The sequence below is a fragment of the Phoca vitulina genome, unplaced genomic scaffold, assembly GCF_004348235.1.
Source record: "Phoca vitulina isolate PV1807 unplaced genomic scaffold, GSC_HSeal_1.0 scaffold13, whole genome shotgun sequence".
Lineage (NCBI taxonomy): Eukaryota > Metazoa > Chordata > Mammalia > Carnivora > Phocidae > Phoca > Phoca vitulina.
Genome location: NW_022589716.1, coordinates 33,596,943 through 33,617,840, shown reverse-complemented (window position 1 = coordinate 33,617,840; position 20,898 = coordinate 33,596,943). Strand labels below are relative to the sequence as shown.

Below are 20,898 nucleotides of genomic sequence, written 5' to 3'. Positions count from 1 at the left end.
TGTTGTATGGTGACTAACAATTAAATTAAAAAATAAAGTTAAAAAAAAAGAAAACTAAGATTAAGAGACTTCCTTAATCTGGTAAAGGGCATCTATGAAAAATGTACAGCTGCCATCATACTTAAAGTATTGACTACTTTTCCTCTGATATCGAGAACAAAGATGCCCAGTCTCATAACTTTTCAATATTTTACCGTAGTTCATAAACATTAACATGAGAAAAAGAAATAATAAAAGATGTCATAATCAGGAAAGAAGCAACACTGTCTTTTCAGATGACATAATGGTTTGCAAAGGAATCGACAAAACTACCTGAATAAGTGGATCTAGAGGTCTTAGGATTCAAGGTTAATAATTTAAAAACAAACGTATTTTTATTCAGTGGCAGCAAATATAAATAAGTTTTAATATTTTAAAGATTTTATTTATTTATTTGACAGAGAGCGCACAAGCGAGCAGGGGTGAGCACAAGCAGGGGGAGAAGGAGACAGAGAAGCAGGCTCCCCACTGAGCAGAGAGCCCGATGCGGGACTGGATCCCAGGACCCTGGGATCATGACCTGAGCTGAAGGTAGACACTTAACCAACTGAGCCATCCAGGCGCCCCAATAAGTTTTAATTTTAAAGCATTTTTTTAAAGATTTTATTTATTTGACAGATAGAGACACAGCAAGAGAGGGAACACAAGCAGGGGGAGTGGGAGAGAGAGAAGCAGGCTTCCCGCTGAGCAGGGAGCCCAATGCAGGGCTCGATCCCAGGACCCCGAGATCATGACCTGAGCCTAAGGCAGACACTTAATGACTGAGCCACCCAGGCACCCCAGTAAGTTTTAATTTTAATAATAAAGTATAGAGATACAGGTTATAATACAGAAACAAATGTAGCAGAAGAAGTTATATGGTTAGCAACCAATCATGTAAAGACAGGCAACATCATCAGTTATTAGGGAAATACAAATTGAAGCCACAGTGAGATGCTATTACATACCTATTAGAATGTTTCAATCAAAAACCTGGGATTATCAAGTGCTGCCAACAATGTAGATCAACTGGAACTCATACACTGTTGATAAGAATACAAACTGCTACAACTACTCTGGAAAACAGTTTGGCAGTTTCTGATAAAGTTATATCTACTCTTAATATACAACCCAGCAAACCTACTGCTTGATATTTAACGGAGAGAAAAGAAAACTTACATTCACATTTAAAAATGTATGTGGGGACACCTGGGTGGCTCAGTCGGTTAAGTGTCTGACTTTTGATCTCAGCTCAGGTCTTAATCTCAGGGCCATGAGTTCAAGTCCTGTGTTGGGTTCCATGCTAAGCATGGAGCCTACTTAAAAAAAAAAAAAAAAGTATGTGAATGGTAGTAGTAGACTTACTGATAATCATCTGTACTTGGAAATAAGCCAAATTTCCTCCAACAGATGTATGGATAAGTAAACTGTGGTACATCCATACAAAGGAATATCACTTAGCAATATAAAAGAGTTAACTCCTGATATATATCTAAATCTGAAATAAAGAAAGCCAGACTCAGTTGGCTACATAATGATTCTATTCATAAGACATCCTGGAAGAGGCAAAATTATAGAGATATAAAACAGCCCAGTTGCCACAGGGAACAGCAGATGGAGGGAGGGGCTCACTACAAAGTGGCGTGAGTGAACTTTGGGGGGTGATGGAATGCTTCTATATCTTGATGGTGGTGGTGAGTGCATGACTGTGTCTGTCAAAACACATGAACAGTACACTAAAAAGGGTAAACTTTCCTTTATGTAAATTATACCTGAAAAAAAACCTGACCAACTATTTTCTTTCCATATATTAGCCAAAAACTAGAACATGAAAGTTTAAAAATATATATTTAAAAAGGCTCTCAAGAAATGCTTATTCAAATAAATTCAACTATTAAAGCATTTCCATATGAAGGTAGAATGAAGAACTTTGAGGCCGTTAAACTAAAGTGGAAGAGAACTCTGTAGACAGATGCTGCTCAACCCTCCCCCCAGGACAATGGTGAGAACAACCAAAGCAATGAAAAGTCCTTTCTGCTGCACATAAGAGGTTTACTATTCTCTCTTAGTGTAGACCCATCCTGAGGGAAATAGAGTTTTACCTGCAAAGGAACTGACATTTATTACACAGAACTCCTACAGAAAGTATTCTTATTGTATATTATCTACCCCCAAGTAAATATGAACAGAGGGGACTGTTAGGGTAGGGCAAGTTTCCATTATACTATAGAAACACCACTGCCATGAGTATTATTCTGCAGTTAGAATGCAACATATTATTAAAAAGTAAAGAAAATTAGATAAAAACAGCTTAGAATTACTTATTGTTTATACAAACTTCAAGTCTTAGTTACCAGTGCTGGTTTGAAAACCCATTAATGTTGGTTGGTATGCACTTCAGTGCTGGCTAAAGACTCCCTCAGGAGTGGACAGCTTTCAACTTTCTTCATAGTGGATCAGATTTTTTTATTCCAACTTATACATCTAGTAGCCAAAATGTGGCTCCCAAATGTTCAGTTGTCTCTGTTCATCTAAGTTTTGGTTGTGTTCCTTTAAAACTGAATCATCTCTGCAAATCAGAGAGAAGTAACAGACTATGTGAAACAGTTGTGAATGCAATGCTGTTTTCATCCATCCATCCATCCATCCATTTGTTTAGTGTCTACTGTGTGTCCATGGCATGTATGAATGCTCACAGTAATGATAAGTCTCATAGTAATTTATACTATGCTTAGAATGGTGACAAGCATTGTATTCTTATTAATCCTCAGGAACATGCAATGAGGTATTTTCCAATGAGAAAACATAAGCACAGAGAGGTTAATTTGTCTAAGGTCACACAGGTAGTGAGGAGCACACACAGAATTCAACTCAAACATTCCGACTCAAAATCACTAGAGTACTCTGATGAAGCTGAAGAAGCAGGCAGGACAAGATCCTGCAGGGCTGGGCACCTCACATAGTGACACTTGAACTTCATTTTAATGGTAATATGAAAGAACTGAAGGTTTTTTAAGCAGGAGTTTTCATAAACCTACTGTATTTTCATGTGACTAGTCTGGCTGTAGCATGGAAAATGAGTGGAAGGGCCTGGTACATAAACTTATTTTCTCCCTTTCTGACCTTCTCTGGAGGTCACAAGTCTAACATGAGTCCAACAGGCCTGCATTCCCTCTAGAGGCACTTGGGGAGAATCTGTGTTTGTTTTCTTTTTGGTCCTTTCCAGCTTCGAGAGCTTCCCTCCCTCCATCTTCAATGTCGGCAAACATAACCTCTTTCCTTTCTGACCTTCCTGCTACCTCCTTATATGGACCTTTGTGATTACACTGAGCCCCTTGGGTAATCCTGGATAACCTCCCCATTGAAAGATCCTCACCTTAATTACATCTGCAAATAAGGTGATGTGTGTGCAAGCTCTAGGAATTAGGAGGTGCACATCTTTGGGGGTGGGCTCATTATTCAGCCCTTCAAGTGCATGCTTTCGTGGGTAGGGGGATAGGAAGATATGGGAACACCAAGGATTATCATGTGACAAAACAACTGGTTGATCAACTTGGGATAATAACTGTGTTGACCTTAATGCTGATATTTTCTCCATTTCTTCCTGTTTCTGGTTTTAGGCAGAGGCTTTGATTTCAAGTAAAAACACATGGCTGAACAGAGGTAAAAACCATTAAAAAGCAGAGTGGTAACCCTGAGATCAGAGGTCCCCACCCCACCTGCCAGCACCCAACTGGCATCAGTGTCCTTAAAACATCACTACTCCAAAGAGCATCTGCATTTTGAAATAGGACAGAGAAAGGAGAATAATGCTTCCTATAAAGATAAGATTTTGTAATAGCATTTTAGGCCCCTTGAGGAAGATATTTGAAGCAATATTTAGACAAGTCAGATAAAAACATAATTTTGGCCTAATTTTAATATTCTGCAATTTGGGAGTTGATGCTGGTTAAACCTCAAACCCCTCCCCCACCCCTTTTTTGGGGGTAAGCAACACTGAGTAATTTGTTTAAAAGACATGTTCTCTTTCAAGAATGTCTTCTTTCTTCGAAACAACAAAAAGTACCTCTTTGAAGGAAAAATCATTCACTCGTTTTGTTCTCATAAAAGTTTAATAGAAGCCAACTAAAGTTTAAGATCTCCCAGAGGACAAATAAAGAGATTTCTCAGAAAATGTAGAATCGCAGTTTTCATTGGTGCTAGGGGATTTTACACACAAATGCAATTTTATTTTACATTTAAAAGAGGTAAGTAAATAGACAAATCAATTTTAGCTGTTCTGAAATTTCATACTGGGTCATTAATTTTAAAAGATGGGACTTCAATAATAGTTAAAAGAACAGAGGCCCAAGGGTAAAGACTGAGAATAATCACCTTCAAAATTCTGACTTAGCAGCAGCCTCAGATCAGAACCAAGAGTCTAAACCAGCTTTCTTGTGATGTTCTCCATTGCATTTCTACCTTAAAATAAAGAATCATACAGAATTCCCTATTGTAACAACACAAACTCCCTCTTCTTTTCTTAAAACTGGATACTCTGATGGATTCTGATAAAACCAAGCTAGATCAAATTAAGACCTGCCCTTGCATCTAGTGGTGGAGATAGAGATATAAACATACTATTCAGTACAGTATAAAAATAAAATAATCTCAGCTGCAGAATGAACACTCCCTTGGGAGAAAGGGTAGAGTCGGAGAGATCTTCCCATTGGAAATGATATTCAGACTTCACCTGAAATAATTGGAAGTTTCTCCAGAGGTATCTCTTTCCCCCACCACCACCAAGTAGGAGACTTAGTCCTTGTTAAGTACTTGTTACACTGTTTCTCTTAAAATAATTATGACAATTACGCAAGTGTTGCCATTGTGGGCAATGTGACTCTGGGGAGCATAACAACCAAACTGGGCTAAATTGTCTGAGTTTCAGTTTATTCATCTGCAAAATAGGCTTATAGGATTGTGATATGATAATGTGTATAAAGCAATTGACAGCCCCAGGCATGATGTAAGTTACCTCCTGATTGAAATAGAATACTAATTTACCTTAATAAAGTAAGCTTAATTATATAGTTTTTTTGTTTCCACATTCTGGTTGATTTCCTGTATCTGGCTTTGCAAGTAAAGAATTGGTCCCTGCAAAATTATTTTGTAATGTGTAGTTACAACAAACCATTATGTTGTACACCAACTTATATAATGTTATATGTCAATCTTATCTTAATACAAGTGAAAAAATAATACAAGCAAGAGTAAAAAGAAGAACTGGTTATTAACAACTCAAGATGCTTAAGCTCCTGGAATTCTTTTTTGAATAAAGATATGCGGGGCGCCTGGGTGGCTCAGTTGGTTAAGCGACTGCCTTCGGCTCAGGTCATGATCCTGGAGTCCTGGGATCGAGTCCCGCATCGGGCTTCCTGCTCAGCAGGGAGTCTGCTTCTCCCTCTGACCTCCTCCCTCTCATATGCTCTCTCTCTCTCTCATTCTCGCTCTCTCAAATAAATAAATAAAATCTTTAAAAAAAAAAAAAAGATATGCTTTTAATTTTAGCTATACATGGTAAACCTACACATTGATTTTATACTGGAATTGTTCTAATAACTACCTAGGTTTCTATTTAATCCTGTTAGGGCATCTTTTTAAAAAAAATAACAGTTTTAATGAGATGTATTCACATCATAAACTTCACCTATATGAAGTATATAACTCAATGATTTTTAGCTTAGTCTCCAAGTTGGCAATCATCACCACAATTAGGGACATTTTCTTTACCCTCTGAGAAACCCCACCGCCATCAGCAGTCACTTCTCATTTTGCCCACACTCCCCCTACCCAGCCCTAGGCAATCACTAATATACTTTCTATCTCTATGAATTTGCCTATTCTAGACATTTCATATAAGTGGAATCATAAAATATGTGGTCTTTTGTGAACTGGCTTCTTTTACTTAGCTTCAGGTTTTCAAGGACCATCCATGCTCTAGCATGTGTGGGTACTTCATTTCTTTTCACTGCTTAATAACATTCCATTGCATGGATATTTATTTATTTTATTTTTATCTTTTTAGAGAGAGACAGTGAGCAAGTGAGTGGGGGGGGATAGAGGGGTGAGGGAGAAAAAGAATCTTCAAGGAGACTCCCCACTGAACACGGAGCCTGACACAGGAGCTTGATCTCAGAACACTGAGATCATGACCTGAGCTGAAACCAAGAGTCGGACAGCTTAACCAACTGAGCTGCCCAGACGTCCATCCATTGCATGGATATACCACGAATTCTTTATCATTGGTTGACAGGCATTTGTGCTATTTCCACTTTTTGGCTATTATGAATAATGTTGCTATGAACACTCACATATAAATTTTTGTGCAGATATAGATTGTCAATTCTTTTGGGTATTTGCCTAGGAATGAAATTGCTGATTCATATAGTAATTCTATGTTTAACTTTCTGAGAAACTGCCAGACTGTTTTCCAAAGCATCTGTACCATTTCACATTCCCACCAACAGTGGTAGAACAGTGGTTCTACCCAGAACCTATGAGGGTTCTAATTTCTCCACATCCTCAACAACACTATTAGTTGTCTTTTTTATTTTAACCATCCTAGTGGATGAGAAGAGGTATCTCCTCGTGGTTTTGATTTGCATTTTTCCAATGGATGATGTTGAACAGCTTTCCATGTACTTGCTGCTTATTGCGGCATCTACTTTGGAGACATGTCCATTCAAATCTTTTGTCCATTTTTCATGGGGGTATTTATCTTTTCATTGGTGAATTGTAAGATTTCCTCATTTTTTTCCTGGTTACAAGTCCCTTACCAGATATGTAATTTGTAAATATTTTCTTCCATTCAGTGGGTTGTCTTCACTTTCTTTCTGGTGTCCTTTGCAGCACAAAAGCTTTTAATTCTACTGAAGTCCAACATATCTACCTTTTCTTTCATTGCTTTTGGATCAGGTTCAAGGAACCACCGCCTAATGTGAGGGTCACTAAGATTTATGCCTATGTTTTCTTCTAAGAGTTTTATAGTTTTAGTTCCCACTTTTAAGTTTTGATTTCTTTGGAGTTAATTTTTGTATGTGGTATGAGGTAGGGGTTGAACACCATTCTTTTGCATATTTATATGCCATTTGTTAAAAAAAAAAAAAAAAACTGTTCCTTTCTCCATTGAATTATCTTGGCATCCTTGTCAAGAATCCATCAATCATAAATGTGAGAGTTTATTTCTGGATTCTCTGTTCTACCCCATTAATCTGTGTATCTCTAATACTTTTTTTCCTGCATTTATACACAATAAGATATTTGTATATATAGGAGCATAAGAAGAAGATTAAGGGACATGTTAATCCCACTGCAGTAGATGAGCCATTGGTTCCAATTTTTCACTGCCCTCTAGCAGTTGCACACATCCACACCCTTATCATGGCCTTACCATGGTAGGGGGAGTAGACTGTGGCTGGGTCCACTTGACTCTGGGTGTGGCCATGTCATCTGTTCTGATTCTTGGGATGTCAGTGAATGTGACATAAGGAGATAAGTGAAATGGGCTTGCACAGTTGGTCCTGTTCTCTTGCACATTTGCTATCACCATAAAAAGAATCCGCCGTGGGTAGCCGTTGGTTCCAACAGAATGACAGATGTTGAGAATACACGTGATCCCACTCTGTGATCTGGAGCCCAGCCAAATTTAGCCAGAGTCTAGTCAAAACTCAGACACTTGGGCAAGAAATAAATGCTTATCAATACATACCACTGCAGTGTCTGTGGGTAGTTGTTCTGCAACAATAGCTAACTAAAAACCTACTACTTAGAGATAACCGCTCCTATCGGTTTGCTCTTTTGATCAAAAATGAGATTATGAAAAAAATCTATCTATATATGTATACTTGCTCTATTGTTTTTGCTTAACATTTTCCCGTAATACCCTGTATTATTAAAAGTTCTTGATAAACGTTCCTTTTATTATCTACATATTTCAACCTTTGAAAGTTATCTTTCTCGCAACCATCCCCATATTATTTTTCCTATTACAAGTAAAGGTATAATGAATTTCACTCTTTTTCTCTCATATAAATCTTGGTCTCCATTTCACATTTCCATGGAATGGATTCCTATTTATAGACACATTTAGTAAGCTTTGGGAACCAGAGTCCAAGATGGAACCACCGAATCCTGAGTTCCTTCCTGTTACCCTATTTGTATTTTCACCTGTACTATTTGGCTGAACCAAGATTGCTTTTCTTCTAAAAGATACAGGCAAATTTGATTTTACTTAAAAACAAAAAACAAAAAAACAATTTGGGGGATTCTTCCAGCATGTTCCGTTATACTATCTTTGGACATTTACAGTTTATTCTAAAGAAGAAAACCGTTGCCACAAAAAGTAAACTATACAAAACCATCATTTTCCTTCAGGCTACAGTGGAAATAGGACATGGAGACAAAATATAAGCGCATTTTTAAAATTATTATTGAGAAAGCTGAAAAAAGATCATATATCCAAGAAGATGGTCTCCAGGGTAGTAGCCAGATCTAATTGTCTTTATGTTCTTAACAGTGCCTGGCACTGTGCACAGCTGCATTCAGTAAACACTTCTGGAGTAAAAGAATATAAGAAATAGAACGTGAAAGCAGACTTTGAGGCCAGAAATTATGGCCCTCACAATGATCAATAACTATTTTTAGGGTTTCTATAGTGACAAGTATGCTACACCTAAAATTAGATGTGTGGGACATCCAGGAGTAGGTCAGAGGCTGATGCTCTATCTCAACTTTTCTGGGTGCTTCTTAGCAAATAAATGGATCTCTCTCCCTTTCCCCAGGGAAAATCGCATTTTTTCAGGTCATCCAATAATGACTGATCCAGTTTGGCAACTTCTACAATGGATACCTTAAGAACCCCACTCAATGTTCTTACACATTACCTACACTGAGCCTCCTGGAAGTCTCATTCAGAGTACCTGTGGTTCCTCATCCTGCAAACAGAACTGATCTCACCTGGCAATTGCCTCTGGGCCCTTGCTCCCCCTCCTCCTGCTTTGGCTTCTCAGAGACCACTGTCACTCAGCTCCTGGGGCTAAGAGTGGAGGTCCCCTTACAAAGGCAACGACTAGTACCTGGCTCAGATGCTTAGTACAATAAGTGCTATTCTTTTTTTTTCCCTAAGATTTTATTTATTTGAGAAATAGTGTGTGAGAGAGAGAGAGCACGCACGCAGAGGGAGAGGGAGAAGCAGACTCCCTGCTGAGCTGGGGGCCTGACATGGGGCTCGATCCCAGGACCCTGGGATCATGACCTGAGCGGAAGGTTTAGCCGACTGAGCCACCCAGGCACCCCAGTAAGTGCTATTCTTATCCATTCACACCCTAGGCCACATGTTTTTAATTAGCTTTGCTAGTCAGTCACCTCAAAATTTCTAGACAGAAATGGAACAAAATAAAGGAAAATGCAACTCAGTTTACTTCAATTAAAGCATACTAAGGACAGGGGAGGCGCTCTGCTGGAACCTGAGAGTTGACAGGAGGGAGAAGGTCCTGGGCCGTGCCCGCAGACCCAACTGCCACTGTCTGCCACAATTTGTACAGGACAAGCCAGGCTACAGCTCCCAGCAGTTTATCACACTCAGAAGCTCTCCCTGCCCCTGGCACACACAAGTATTTGCAGGTGCAGGACTTGCTTGCAAAGAAGAGAAAAGGCTAAGGCATTCTCTTAAGACTGAGAAGTGCTGCTAATGCTCAGAAGGCAGAGAGACTTATTCCTCACGCTCCATTCTTCTTGTCCTCGCATGAGCCTGGCGCTGTGTGGGCGGCAGAGACGCAATGCATACATACCTTAACTGAATGGAGCATGTAAAGAACACAGAAAGGCAGTGCTTGAGAGTACCCACAGAAAACTTGACCTTGTCACCCAGGAGTAAATGTGACTTTCAGCTCCAGAACAGAGCCAAACATCTTGAAAGAGAATGAAAATGCAGATGAGACCGTTATCAGATAGTGGCTATCTGGACAAGAGAGATCCTTTCATTTCATTCATTGGGGAGCTGCTGTTGAGGGTCGTCCATAACTGCTCTTACAGATGCTCCTGGAGATGTGCTTGGAGAAGCTCTGTTGCCATCCCATGGTACAGCAAACTGCCTGTGAGTTTGTAACCATTACAGCTGTGATGATGAAACAGTAAAGAAGAACCGCCTCTAAGTCAAAAAGTGCACCCAGAGATAAGATTCATTTTCAATGCCCTTGCAGCTGCTCCTGATGGCATGGGGCCACCGCACTTCTCAGTAAGTGGGGATCCAAGGCTGATTCATCGCAAAGTGAGCAAATGCCTTTTTTTTTTTTTTCTCTAAGATCACCCTATGCTCCACCTCCTAAGAATTTCATTACATGGGGAAGGGCGGGGGGGAGGATAGGAAAAGGGAGAAATAAGTGATTTCTAAATATATGGCAAATTTTTAAATAAAAAGGGGAAACAAAACCCCTTATAACTATTATTAGCAGGGGCAGAACTAATAATGGTGCTATAAAACGTCTATCAGGCGGGTCGTATCGATTCTGGGTATAGCATTCTATTCTTGTGTCCTTGTAACTCAGCTAAGTAACTGAGGAGGGCAAATCCATGGCTAGGTGAGTCATATTAACAAGACACCTAAGGTTTTCGTTGACCCTTATATAGGGGACTGGTTTGCCATGCTGCAGATACTTTGGGGATTAAAAGGAAAATCTATACTCTGCCAAGATTTCTTAGAAAATACCTGAGGTTAGAAAACAGGGTGTAGCAGTTAATGAAATATCTTGGTGAGGACGTTTGAGAGTTAATTAAGAAAGCTACAAATTAAGGAACAACAGCAAAAAGGAGATGATTGCACTGCATCTAACTGAAGGCATTCTGCTTTTTGTCCCTCCTGGGAGTTCTGGGATTTTTCAAGATTGTTTGACTTGATACGAGATGTACAATAATTTGAAGTATCTAAAACAGAAATAGCTGAAATATCTCACTTGGTTTTATTAATTATTTACCCAAAGTGACATAAATTTATTTTATATATACAGGAGAAATGGATTGAATGAAAAATTAAAAAAAAAAAAAGAAAAAGAAAAATCCCTCAGTACCCCATGAGCCTAACATTCATAAACACGTGAAAAGTGACCACTTTTATAGCCATATTGATTAATGTATCTGAATCTCAATTTAATGGATTATCATGCCAAAAATTTCATTACCACGTACAATTTTTATTTTGCGGGAAAGTTATGTCCTCTTTTGTAACTATTGAAAAATATATTAAGGTATGTAGCTATTTGTTAAAAGTTTGCCTTTCAAAACATAATGAAGATTTGGAAATCAAATCACCTCATTTGTTTTCATTACGTGAAATGCTACTTGGGGAAATTTTTAGGCAAGGTACCAAATGTATGCCCCAAATGGACCAGGCTTATTAATATGCTCCCAGCCTCCTGTGCTCTGGTCTATCTCGTCCCCATGCTAGATTTTACCCTGCAGAGCTGGGCTTGGTAAGGGTAGCATATTAATTTGCCTCTATTCTATACAGGGCCAGGCACGTTTAGCATCTGCCCTGTGCCTGACACTGTGCTAGGTGCTGGGGCTGCAGCCAAACGCACGGACAGGATGGGTCTGGTCCTGGCCCTCTGATACTGAGCACGGTCGTTGGAAACAAGAGGATCACCAGAGGCAGGTATGCCCCGGAATGGGGGAGCACAGATGCGGGATGGCAAATCATACCACGTGGGATTAGCTGGGAGACATTTAACCACCATTGGGAGATGAGCAGCAAAGTCCTTCTTCCTTCATTTTCCCAATGAAGCACCATTCCTACCTTGGCTAAAGATTGTTTATGAATGTATAGGGCAACAATTTGAACCCATGACTTATATTTTATGACTATTTCAGAAAGTTGACCAAAATCCAGGAATAGTAAGAAAAAATTGCACGCATTATAGGCGGTCCTTATCACTCATTTATATTTTTAGGAAGCTTGCACAGGTTTTCATTTGGGGGGTAATACAATATACCTAAATGCTAAACGTGTCATTTGCATTTTACACCTTGGGTTATTTATTTATTCTTCATCCCTCAAGAGATGAGTTTTATTGCTGATTACGCTGTACAGGAAAAAAAGAGGAAGTAAAAAAGCAAACTCTTTACTTTTAAGAGCCTAACAGAGCATGAATCCTCCCAGTTGCTTGTCAATTTCTGTGCAGTGAGGTTGAGCCTGGAACTAGATGTCACCACAAGTGACTCAAAAAAATGCTCTAAAAACAGGGTTGCATATACAACTTTGGTTATAAAACAAATGCCCCAGGCAAAAAAAAAATAAGTTGAAAAGAAAAAAAAAAAAAGAGGGGAAAATATTCTTAAGTTTGAACTTCGGTAGAATTTGACCAATTCTTAGGAACACTGGGGAAATCCATTGCCAATTGCCAAAACTTAACCCAACTTTCTACAAACATCTATAGTGCAAGAGGTTGTGCTCCTGTTTTCTCCCAAATTTCCAATATATCACTTAACCAGAAGGCAGATTCTTTGAGGGCACTCAAGGAATTTTAGGTAAACTCAGTGAAATGTCACACGAACAAGTAGCCTATGATATCTCTAAGAAGACTGACTTTGTTTTGTGATGACTGTAAGTAGGCCCATGTTTGCTTTATTCTGCTGAATTTGAATGTTATCTTAACAACTTGATATCTTTCTTGCAGATTTTAATTGGTAGCCATGAGAAGTAGTTGATCATATTGTCATTTTGATATATATTTTTTTAAGCTAGAGAGGTAGCTAGCTCTATTCTTGTACAGTGAAAGGTCTCCCAGTTGACATCTATTTAACAATATACCTTTGGATTAAAAACATGGCCCAGAGAGATTTGGGTTGTTTTTCCAGCAGTGGTAATTGTTCTGCCTGAGACCAGAAATAATAAGGGATCATGGACAAAGGCTGGAGGAGCTTTCAAGGAACAGAGCAGAGAATGAACAGGATTACGGGAAACACGGGTCAACTGCCAAAGCTCCAGTAATACCCAGTCTTGGAGGGAATTTATCTGGCTCACAAAAAAATTGTCATTCTCACTAATATTTTGACTTCTATTTGAATATCTTGTGTCGTCTATAGGACACCTAATTTTGTTGTGTCGCCTTTTTGAATGCAAAATATCACAATGAGATGTGAAAAAAACTGTATGGCTGTTTTACAGCAAAAAAGAAATTAATCATCGGAAAAGTTCTGAGTGATTGAATACAAAACATAATTCCATTTTCAGCAGCTATGATGTTGGAATACGTAACAAATTCTACAGGAGGGTGCTTGGTTATGTAAAATATTCAATTATTCTCCCAACAAATTCTATGGGAGGGTGCTTGGTTATGTAAAATATTCAATTATTCCCCCACTTAGATATAAAACAGTTTTCTCTCTTCAATTACTTAACTTAGAAGGACAAATAAGTGTTTGGTCATAACATACTATTTGCTTTGCCAGTCAGTACCAGTCACTAGGGAATATCAATCTTGCATTTTTTTTTTCTGACCCAGAATTCCTCTTAATGACCATTAGCGCAAAGTTAGAGCATATCTAACATTTCAGGAAATGCTGACGTTTCAAAGACATGACCTTCTTAACTTGCAGAGGAAACTGTCTTTATTGTTATTTGTTAAGGGTTTTTTTTGGTTTTATTTTTGTATCTTTGCTTCTTAGGCTCAGCAAATTAATAATGTTTCCCTTTAACTCCTTAACATTCTTACTTGTTGAAAAATTTTAGAGTATTAAAATATCTGCTTTTATTGTCCTTGTCATTTTTAAAATTCTGTTTCTACACAATGTGGGACCAGAGTAAGAGAAAATTATTTTTATCAAAAATAGCACAATTCTGATTAGCAATACTTAAGTTTATTTGAAAAAGAAATTGAATGATTTGTATGATGTTGCTATCTTCTATATTGTGATATTTTACTAATTTCATTACAAAGTTAAGAGTGATAGTCGTAAGGTAAATAATAAGTTGGTTAAATAGTGAGCTAAAAAATAATAAAGGATTTTTTTTTTGCCATTTAGCCAAAAGTCTATCTTCTGTGGTTACCATTATATTTGCCAAATACCAGCCCATTTAAATAAATTTTTAAAAAATATTGTACTTTACATAATCCCTATACCCAATGTGGGCCTCAAACTCATGACCCCAAGGCAAGAATCACATGCTCTTCCAACTGAGACAGCTGGGCGCCCCTTTTCAAATAAATTTTTAAACTGAAAACTAGAAGTCACTTAAATTAGTACAGAACATAGGCTTTGCTGTTGGTAAATCCGAGATTGGGTCCAAATTCCATTTTCTACTAGCTGTTTGATCTTTGGAAAATTATTTAAGTTTTCAGACTCCTATTCTTCATTGCCAATTGGCTAATAACCATGTGGGCCACCCACTGAATCAAAGGGTGGGGGGGCATGAGAGATAAAAGGAAGAACTGCTTTGTAAAAGCCAGGATAGCACACAACACAACATGGAGAAGCTGTGAAAATTCTTTGTTCCTTAAAATCCAGGCCATGTGAAAAATGCCTTTCAATATCTTCAGAGGAAGCCCTCAAGATTTCTAATCGATAATTCCCAACAAGGGATCCACTCCCTTCTTCGACATGTCCAACAAGATGCTGATGTTAACAACCACACTTTCCAGACTGCCATGCTGAGTTATTATAACGTTACTACTCTAGATTCAGTTTCATTGTCCAGTTGTTTCAAGTAGGTAGCAAGACCGTGTTTATTTTCCTCAGGCCTGTACCTATGTTTTTAATTCCCTTTAATGGCCTGCCCCTATTTGGATTCATCAACATATTTAACCTCTCCAAAGCTCAAAGTGCCATAATATTCCAGGTTTGTGATACGAAATGTCTCTTTCCCACATTAAAATTGTTTTAGATTTAAGTTTCTTGTCATGTTGGCCCGTATTTAAATACTTGTTAATGAATCAGAATGGTGCTTATTTTCAATCTGAATAACAGTGCCTAGAATTTTTACTCTTCAAAGATCTGCTCTGGTCTCCCGCTCAGTACCCAACCTCACCCACTTAATTTCTGCTCTTCTGACTTTACCCTCGCTGTGGATTCCACCAGGACTGCCTTTCCCCTTGTTGTGTCAAGAACTCTAGTTAAGGGACGCCTGGGTGGCTCAGTCGGTTGAGTGACCGGCTCAGGTCCTGATCTTGCGGTCATGAGATCGAGCCCTGCATCGGGCTCTGTGCTCAGCACCAAGTCTTCTTGGGACTCTCTCTCTCCCTCTCCCTCTTACTCTCTCTTTCCCTCTAAAATAAATAAATAAATCTTAAAAAAAAAAAAAAAAACCTCTAGTTAATCCTTCTCAATTCAGAAGTCTCTTGGCTCCCACTGTGCCCCATTCACACCTTTATTGCAACAGTGTTTAACTGGACTACAATTAGTCATTTACATTTCATCCTGCCCCTCAGACTATGGATCCACATTTTAAAGACAAAACCCAACATTTGTTCATATTTATATTTCTAGCACATAACAGCTAATTCAGAACTGTTAAATGGGGAAAGGACTACATTTTATATTAAAAGGTAGCTTCCAGTTTTTCTTAAAAATGGCGACTGGTGGTGATTGGGATCTTCATCCTTCTGTTTTCTGTAGGATGTGATTATCATGGCACCTGCATTACTGATTCTGTTGTGGGCTATGGTGATACCGAGAGCAGACTTACTTCCTGATAAAAAATGTAGGTACACCATCTATTAAATTCAGTAGTGTTTCTTTAAAAAAAAAAAAAGTACATTACAAAAATGATAGCATTTTTTTCCTAAATAATCCCTCAATTAGGAAATTATGTATGGATTTTTTTAAAAGAAGAATACTCTTTTCAGAATACAAACTTTTTCAACACGCTGTACTCTAAGAAAGCAAAGTTGGCTGGAATGCCAATTTTATGCTACACTGGGGAATCATATTCTGAGTGTGGGTGTTTGGGCTCTATGGAATAGAGCTGGAGCTGGTGGCCATATGTGAAATGCCTTCCCATGCAAGGGGTTGGTTACAAGTCCTCACAACCAAAGAATAAAAACTTCCACTACGCTTCAGTTCAGAAACTTGTTGATCTATGGACATGGTATAAGGACAGAGTCTAAGAAAAGAAAGTTATCATATGGTCCATATGTAGTGTTGTCTAAGAGAACTTTCTATGATAAGGACACTGTTCTATATCCCCATTGTACAATGGAGTAGACACTATACATAAGTGACTACAGAGTAGTTGAAATAGGTTCATGCAACTAAGGTAACTTAGTTACCTTACTAAGGTAACTTACATTTAAATAGCCATATATGGCCAGTGGCTACCATAATGGACAGTGTGATATAGACAGAGCCCTGTATGTGGCAAGTACAGACGCAGTTATAGAAGGCTATTCAAAATTAAAGGTCAGTGGAAATATCCTAACCATGTAGTAAAGGAATAAAAGTCAGTTTCCTAATGGTGTGTACAATATTGTCCTAGTTTTAGGAAACAATTTAACAAGTTGTAGCAACATATGCCAAGGACAAAAAATAATGAATATATCACATATTAACACTATTCTCAGTTGCAGGATTAGAGGTAATTTTTCTTTTTCTTTTTGCTCACCTGTGCTTAAAGGAAAGTTTTTATTTTGAAAACAGTGGTTCAAAGAAAAAAAACCTCTTTTCTATTAAAGTCTAAGTAGTTTTGCTCACAAATTGTTTTGACTTTGAATCAAAATGAGAAATAAATTAATTTTACATCAAGAACTAGTACAAATACAAATATTTAAGTACATTCATGTAGTGGAAATAAGAGGTTCGTGAAGTAGTAATTATGTTTCATGGACCCTGATATTTTCTATCCTAATATCTTCCATGTCATTAAAAAAAAATTCTAGCCACAAACCAGTAAGTTTTTCTAGCCAATTTATAGATAATGGCCCTCAGCTTGAAAACTAGAGGTATAAGGAATGATATATTAAAATATTCATATTTCAGTAAAAACCTGTATATGCTATAGGGAAATACCTGGGCAAAGTCAGAAAGATAAGGAGTTAAAAGCAGTTTTTTAAAGCAAATTTTCCAAAATTATTTCAGTATTATACACTCTAATAATCATAAGATCCTTACTCCACACTAAAGTCCTTGAAAAATTTAAAAGTGCTGCCTCTGTACAATTGAACATCATGTGGCTCCTTTTCATCACAGCTTTACTTCTCCCACCTGTCAACTTCACCATCAAAGTTACTGGTCTAGCCCAAGTTCTTTTACGCTGGGAACCAAATCCTGATCAAGAGCCAAAGGATGTCGAGCTAGGGTATCACGTGAGAATAAATGCTCCACAAGAAGATGATGTAAGTATTTATTCTGACAGTCGTCTTTATTTAGAGTCACTTTTAACTTTGACTGCATTTTCCCTATCAAATTAACTTTTAAGTTACCAAAAAAAAAAAAAAAACAAAAAAAAAAAACCCAACTGACCCAAGGGTTTTCCGTTAGGCTCCAAGCAGAGTAGGGTGTCAGTTGAAAGGACCATGAACTAGTGCTGTGTGTTGCTTAGCATTCGACAGCAGCACAGAACCTTTTAACTTTGCCCCGATTCTTTCACCAAGAAAAGAACGTTTAGGGACTTTGAAGGTAAAATGGATTTGATACTTGAAAATAGGCAAAGAGAAAAAGAGAAGAGAGCAGTGGCGTAAAATGGGAGGCAGTGGGGTGCTTAACCAGAGAAGCCAAGTTCGAATCCGGGTGCAGTCACTTCTCCTCGGCAACCTTGGGCCAGTCACTGTACGTCTCAGAGACGCAGCTTTGCCGTTTCCCACTGCAGGGATTATGTTAAAGCCCCTGATACCTAAGAGATGTGCAGTAAAATGAAATGAAGGGAGAAGCGATTAGTATTAGCTATTTTTTTCAGTCAATATGGAATTCTAGAGAAATTTCCCTTAGAAAGTTACCTCTGGGGAAGAGACTGGGTTTAGAGGTGATGGCTGAAGTGAATGTGAGCCTTAATCATAGTATTTTGTTTGTTTTTATAGGAATGTGTTCATCTATCATTGAGGAATTACAATAATATATATTATTGTACGGTTTTTTTTTTTAACACCCAAATGCTAGAATTGCGTCATTTATTTACTTGCTCATTTTTTAAAATCAACTTCGTTGAGGTGTGAATGGTGTGGAAAAAGCTGTACATATTTACCTAACTCGATGCGTTTGGGGATGAGCAGATATGTACCTGTGAAATCATGTGCTTAATTTTTTTTCTATCCAAACTAGTTCCCTGAATTTTATTTACATGCCATTTAAAAAGTGGAAGAAAATGCCTATTGGATTAAAATAGCTCTCTTAATGATCTTTCCCTTTTCTGCATCATGACTTGTGGGGTTTATTTTTAGTATGAAACCAGAAACACTGAAAGCAAACGCGTCACCGTTCTTCATCAAGGCTTTTCAGCAAGTGTGCAGACCATCCCATGGAATGGCCACTCCCTGCTGGCAAGCAACTGGGTTTCTGCTGAGCTTAAAACCCCACTGGGTAAGGCAGGCTCCTAACAGCCTTGTATTGTATTCCCGACTTTGGAGATCAGGCAAAGTTGGAAAAGAAACTGGCTTTTCTTTTCCGTAGTCAGTCAGCAGTTCCTGCCAAGTATTCTTCCTCCTCATCAACATCCTAACCGAGGCTGTGATCACTTATTGTCATAACCCACCACATTCCATCTGGTGCATCCCTGCAGACATAGCTCACGCTTCTCGCTCCCCTGCTCCCAAGTCACAGGGTCATCAGCAAAATCAGGGCCAATCAGGTCTTTCATAATTGGGCTGTAAGACATTTTCTAACCATACCCAACATGATTCCTCTGCTTTTCTCAGATTTCTAACATTGACCGCCCCCTGCCGTCCCCCCACCCACACACAGCAGCTTTTTCTTGCCTCAGAGGCTTTGCTCTCTTGGATTCCCCTCTGCCTGCTTTTCTGAATCCTTTCCATACTTCAAAGCACAAATCAAGTTGTACCTCCTCTAGAAAGCCCTTTTACTTTTCATCCTGTACACTGAAGGAGGCTCTTCCTCCTCAAAACCCATTCATGGGCTGTGTTACTCATTTAGCACATATGCCATTATCTTTCACAAATAGCTTTATACCCTGCCACCTCTGAATATAAGCCTTTTGGGGGAAGGGACGGTGTCTCATGCTTTACTGAGCCAGTAGAACAAGCAGTGCACACTTCAGAAGGAGCGTTTCCTCCTGTCCTGTTTGTGGCGTTCTGCACTCTAGGACTTGTCATACCAAATTTAAGGAAGCTGCTGGTGGTTCACAGAAGCCACAACACTGAACATCCCACCATGAAGAAAGAGGATAGATAGCATCCACTGTCTATACTGTCCTTTGGTGGGAAATTGGGGTTTCTAATACGTAGAATCAGTGATACTTGGGATTAAAGCCTTGGAAACACACACACCCACACCAGGGAAAGAGAGAAGGATCACCATGTCCCAGGTTACGTGAGTGTTCCTAGTAACTGTTGTCTTGGCCCGTCTGGCCCATGGGTAATCGTCCAACCGTTGTCTCATCACATCACTGAATGAAAAGGCTGTGTGCCCTCTGAATTGTGTCGATGACCGAGAGCAGCCCTGTGAACATCTTTCTGTTTACTCATTTTAACATGTTGCGTAGACCATAGAACAGCCAATTCACAATGGCCTTGATTCCAAGTTCAGAGACTAATCCAAGGTAGACATAAGATCACAAATACAGACCTCTGTGTGCCTTACCTTAAACTACTTTCCCACATCTCAGTAACAGGAGTATACCTGTAATGCATCTTTCAGAATTACATGTCTGCAATTCTAATTATTCTCTGAGCATGCCAATATACAGTGACATGAATGAAAAATTAATTCTCCCCTGAATCAGTCTGAATTTATACCACATAATTCCTTGGAAGAGAGGTGGGAGACAAACAGATTACAGAAGACTCCAAACTATACTTGGGTGTGGAACATCTGGTCATTTAACACACTGAGTACAAGGCATACACACAAGTCTGTGTACGTTTGTTGTATATGAATATAGAGAAAAAAACCTATCTGACGGTGCGTGGTAATAACACAAACTAGCCAGTGTCCCTTTTGTCCAACTTCTCTGCGGACACAAGGGGTCTGTCTTTTCTCCCCTGTGAGCTACACTGGCTGACAGTGATAAATATGAATTGACTTAAACTAAGCTAACCTAAGAGACCCCCTTCTATCATTGGAGATTCAATCTCAAGGCTCCCACTTTGATGAGGTCCCCCTTGACCCTCAGCCCAAAGTGTTTTTTCCCTCCTGTGAGCAACCACAAGGCCAGTGTCTCCGCTATGGTGTGTTCTGAAGAGCCCCAATTAACATGGTGACAGTGCAGTTTGAAATGAAAATAAGGCTTTCCAGTCAAATAATCTTCAGAAATCCTGGGTGAAATGAACATAATGCGTTTGGTGGAAAATCACAAGATCCCCTTAATATCTTTGCACAGTAAAGCTGACTTCAACAGACTACTGTGCACGGAGTCTCCAAGGAAGTGTTTTGTTTTTTTTTTTTAAGATTTTATTTATTTATATGAGAGAGGTAGTGAGAGAGAGCAAGAGTCGGGAGGAGAGGGAGAAGCAGACTCCCCGCTGAGCAAGGAGCCCGACGCAGGGCTCGATCCCAGAACCCTGGGATCATACCTGAGCAGAAGGCAGATGCTTAACCGACTGACCCACCCAGGCACCCGAGGAAATGTTGTTTTTCAGTGCTGCTAGAACCCACTTCCTTCGGAGTGGCAATCTATGTTATTCAGGACCATTTGGGTGCGACCTAATGAATCACATAATTCTAGGATGGAAAGTGGCACTAGAC

At 38.9% G+C, this 20,898-nt stretch overlaps 1 protein-coding gene across 1 annotated transcript in view; it reads left to right on the top strand.

The window, feature by feature from the left end:
- The first annotated feature begins 11,261 nt into the window (after positions 1 to 11,261).
- IL5RA (interleukin 5 receptor subunit alpha) overlaps positions 11,262 to 20,898 on the top strand; it is a 33,141-nt gene continuing 23,504 nt past the window's right edge. The window contains exons 1-4 of the mRNA XM_032412155.1: positions 11,262 to 11,297; positions 15,664 to 15,748; positions 17,233 to 17,378; positions 18,420 to 18,558. Of these exons, the coding sequence (XP_032268046.1) occupies positions 11,262 to 11,297; positions 15,664 to 15,748; positions 17,233 to 17,378; positions 18,420 to 18,558 (406 nt within the window). The remainder of the gene's footprint in view (positions 11,298 to 15,663; positions 15,749 to 17,232; positions 17,379 to 18,419; positions 18,559 to 20,898) is intronic.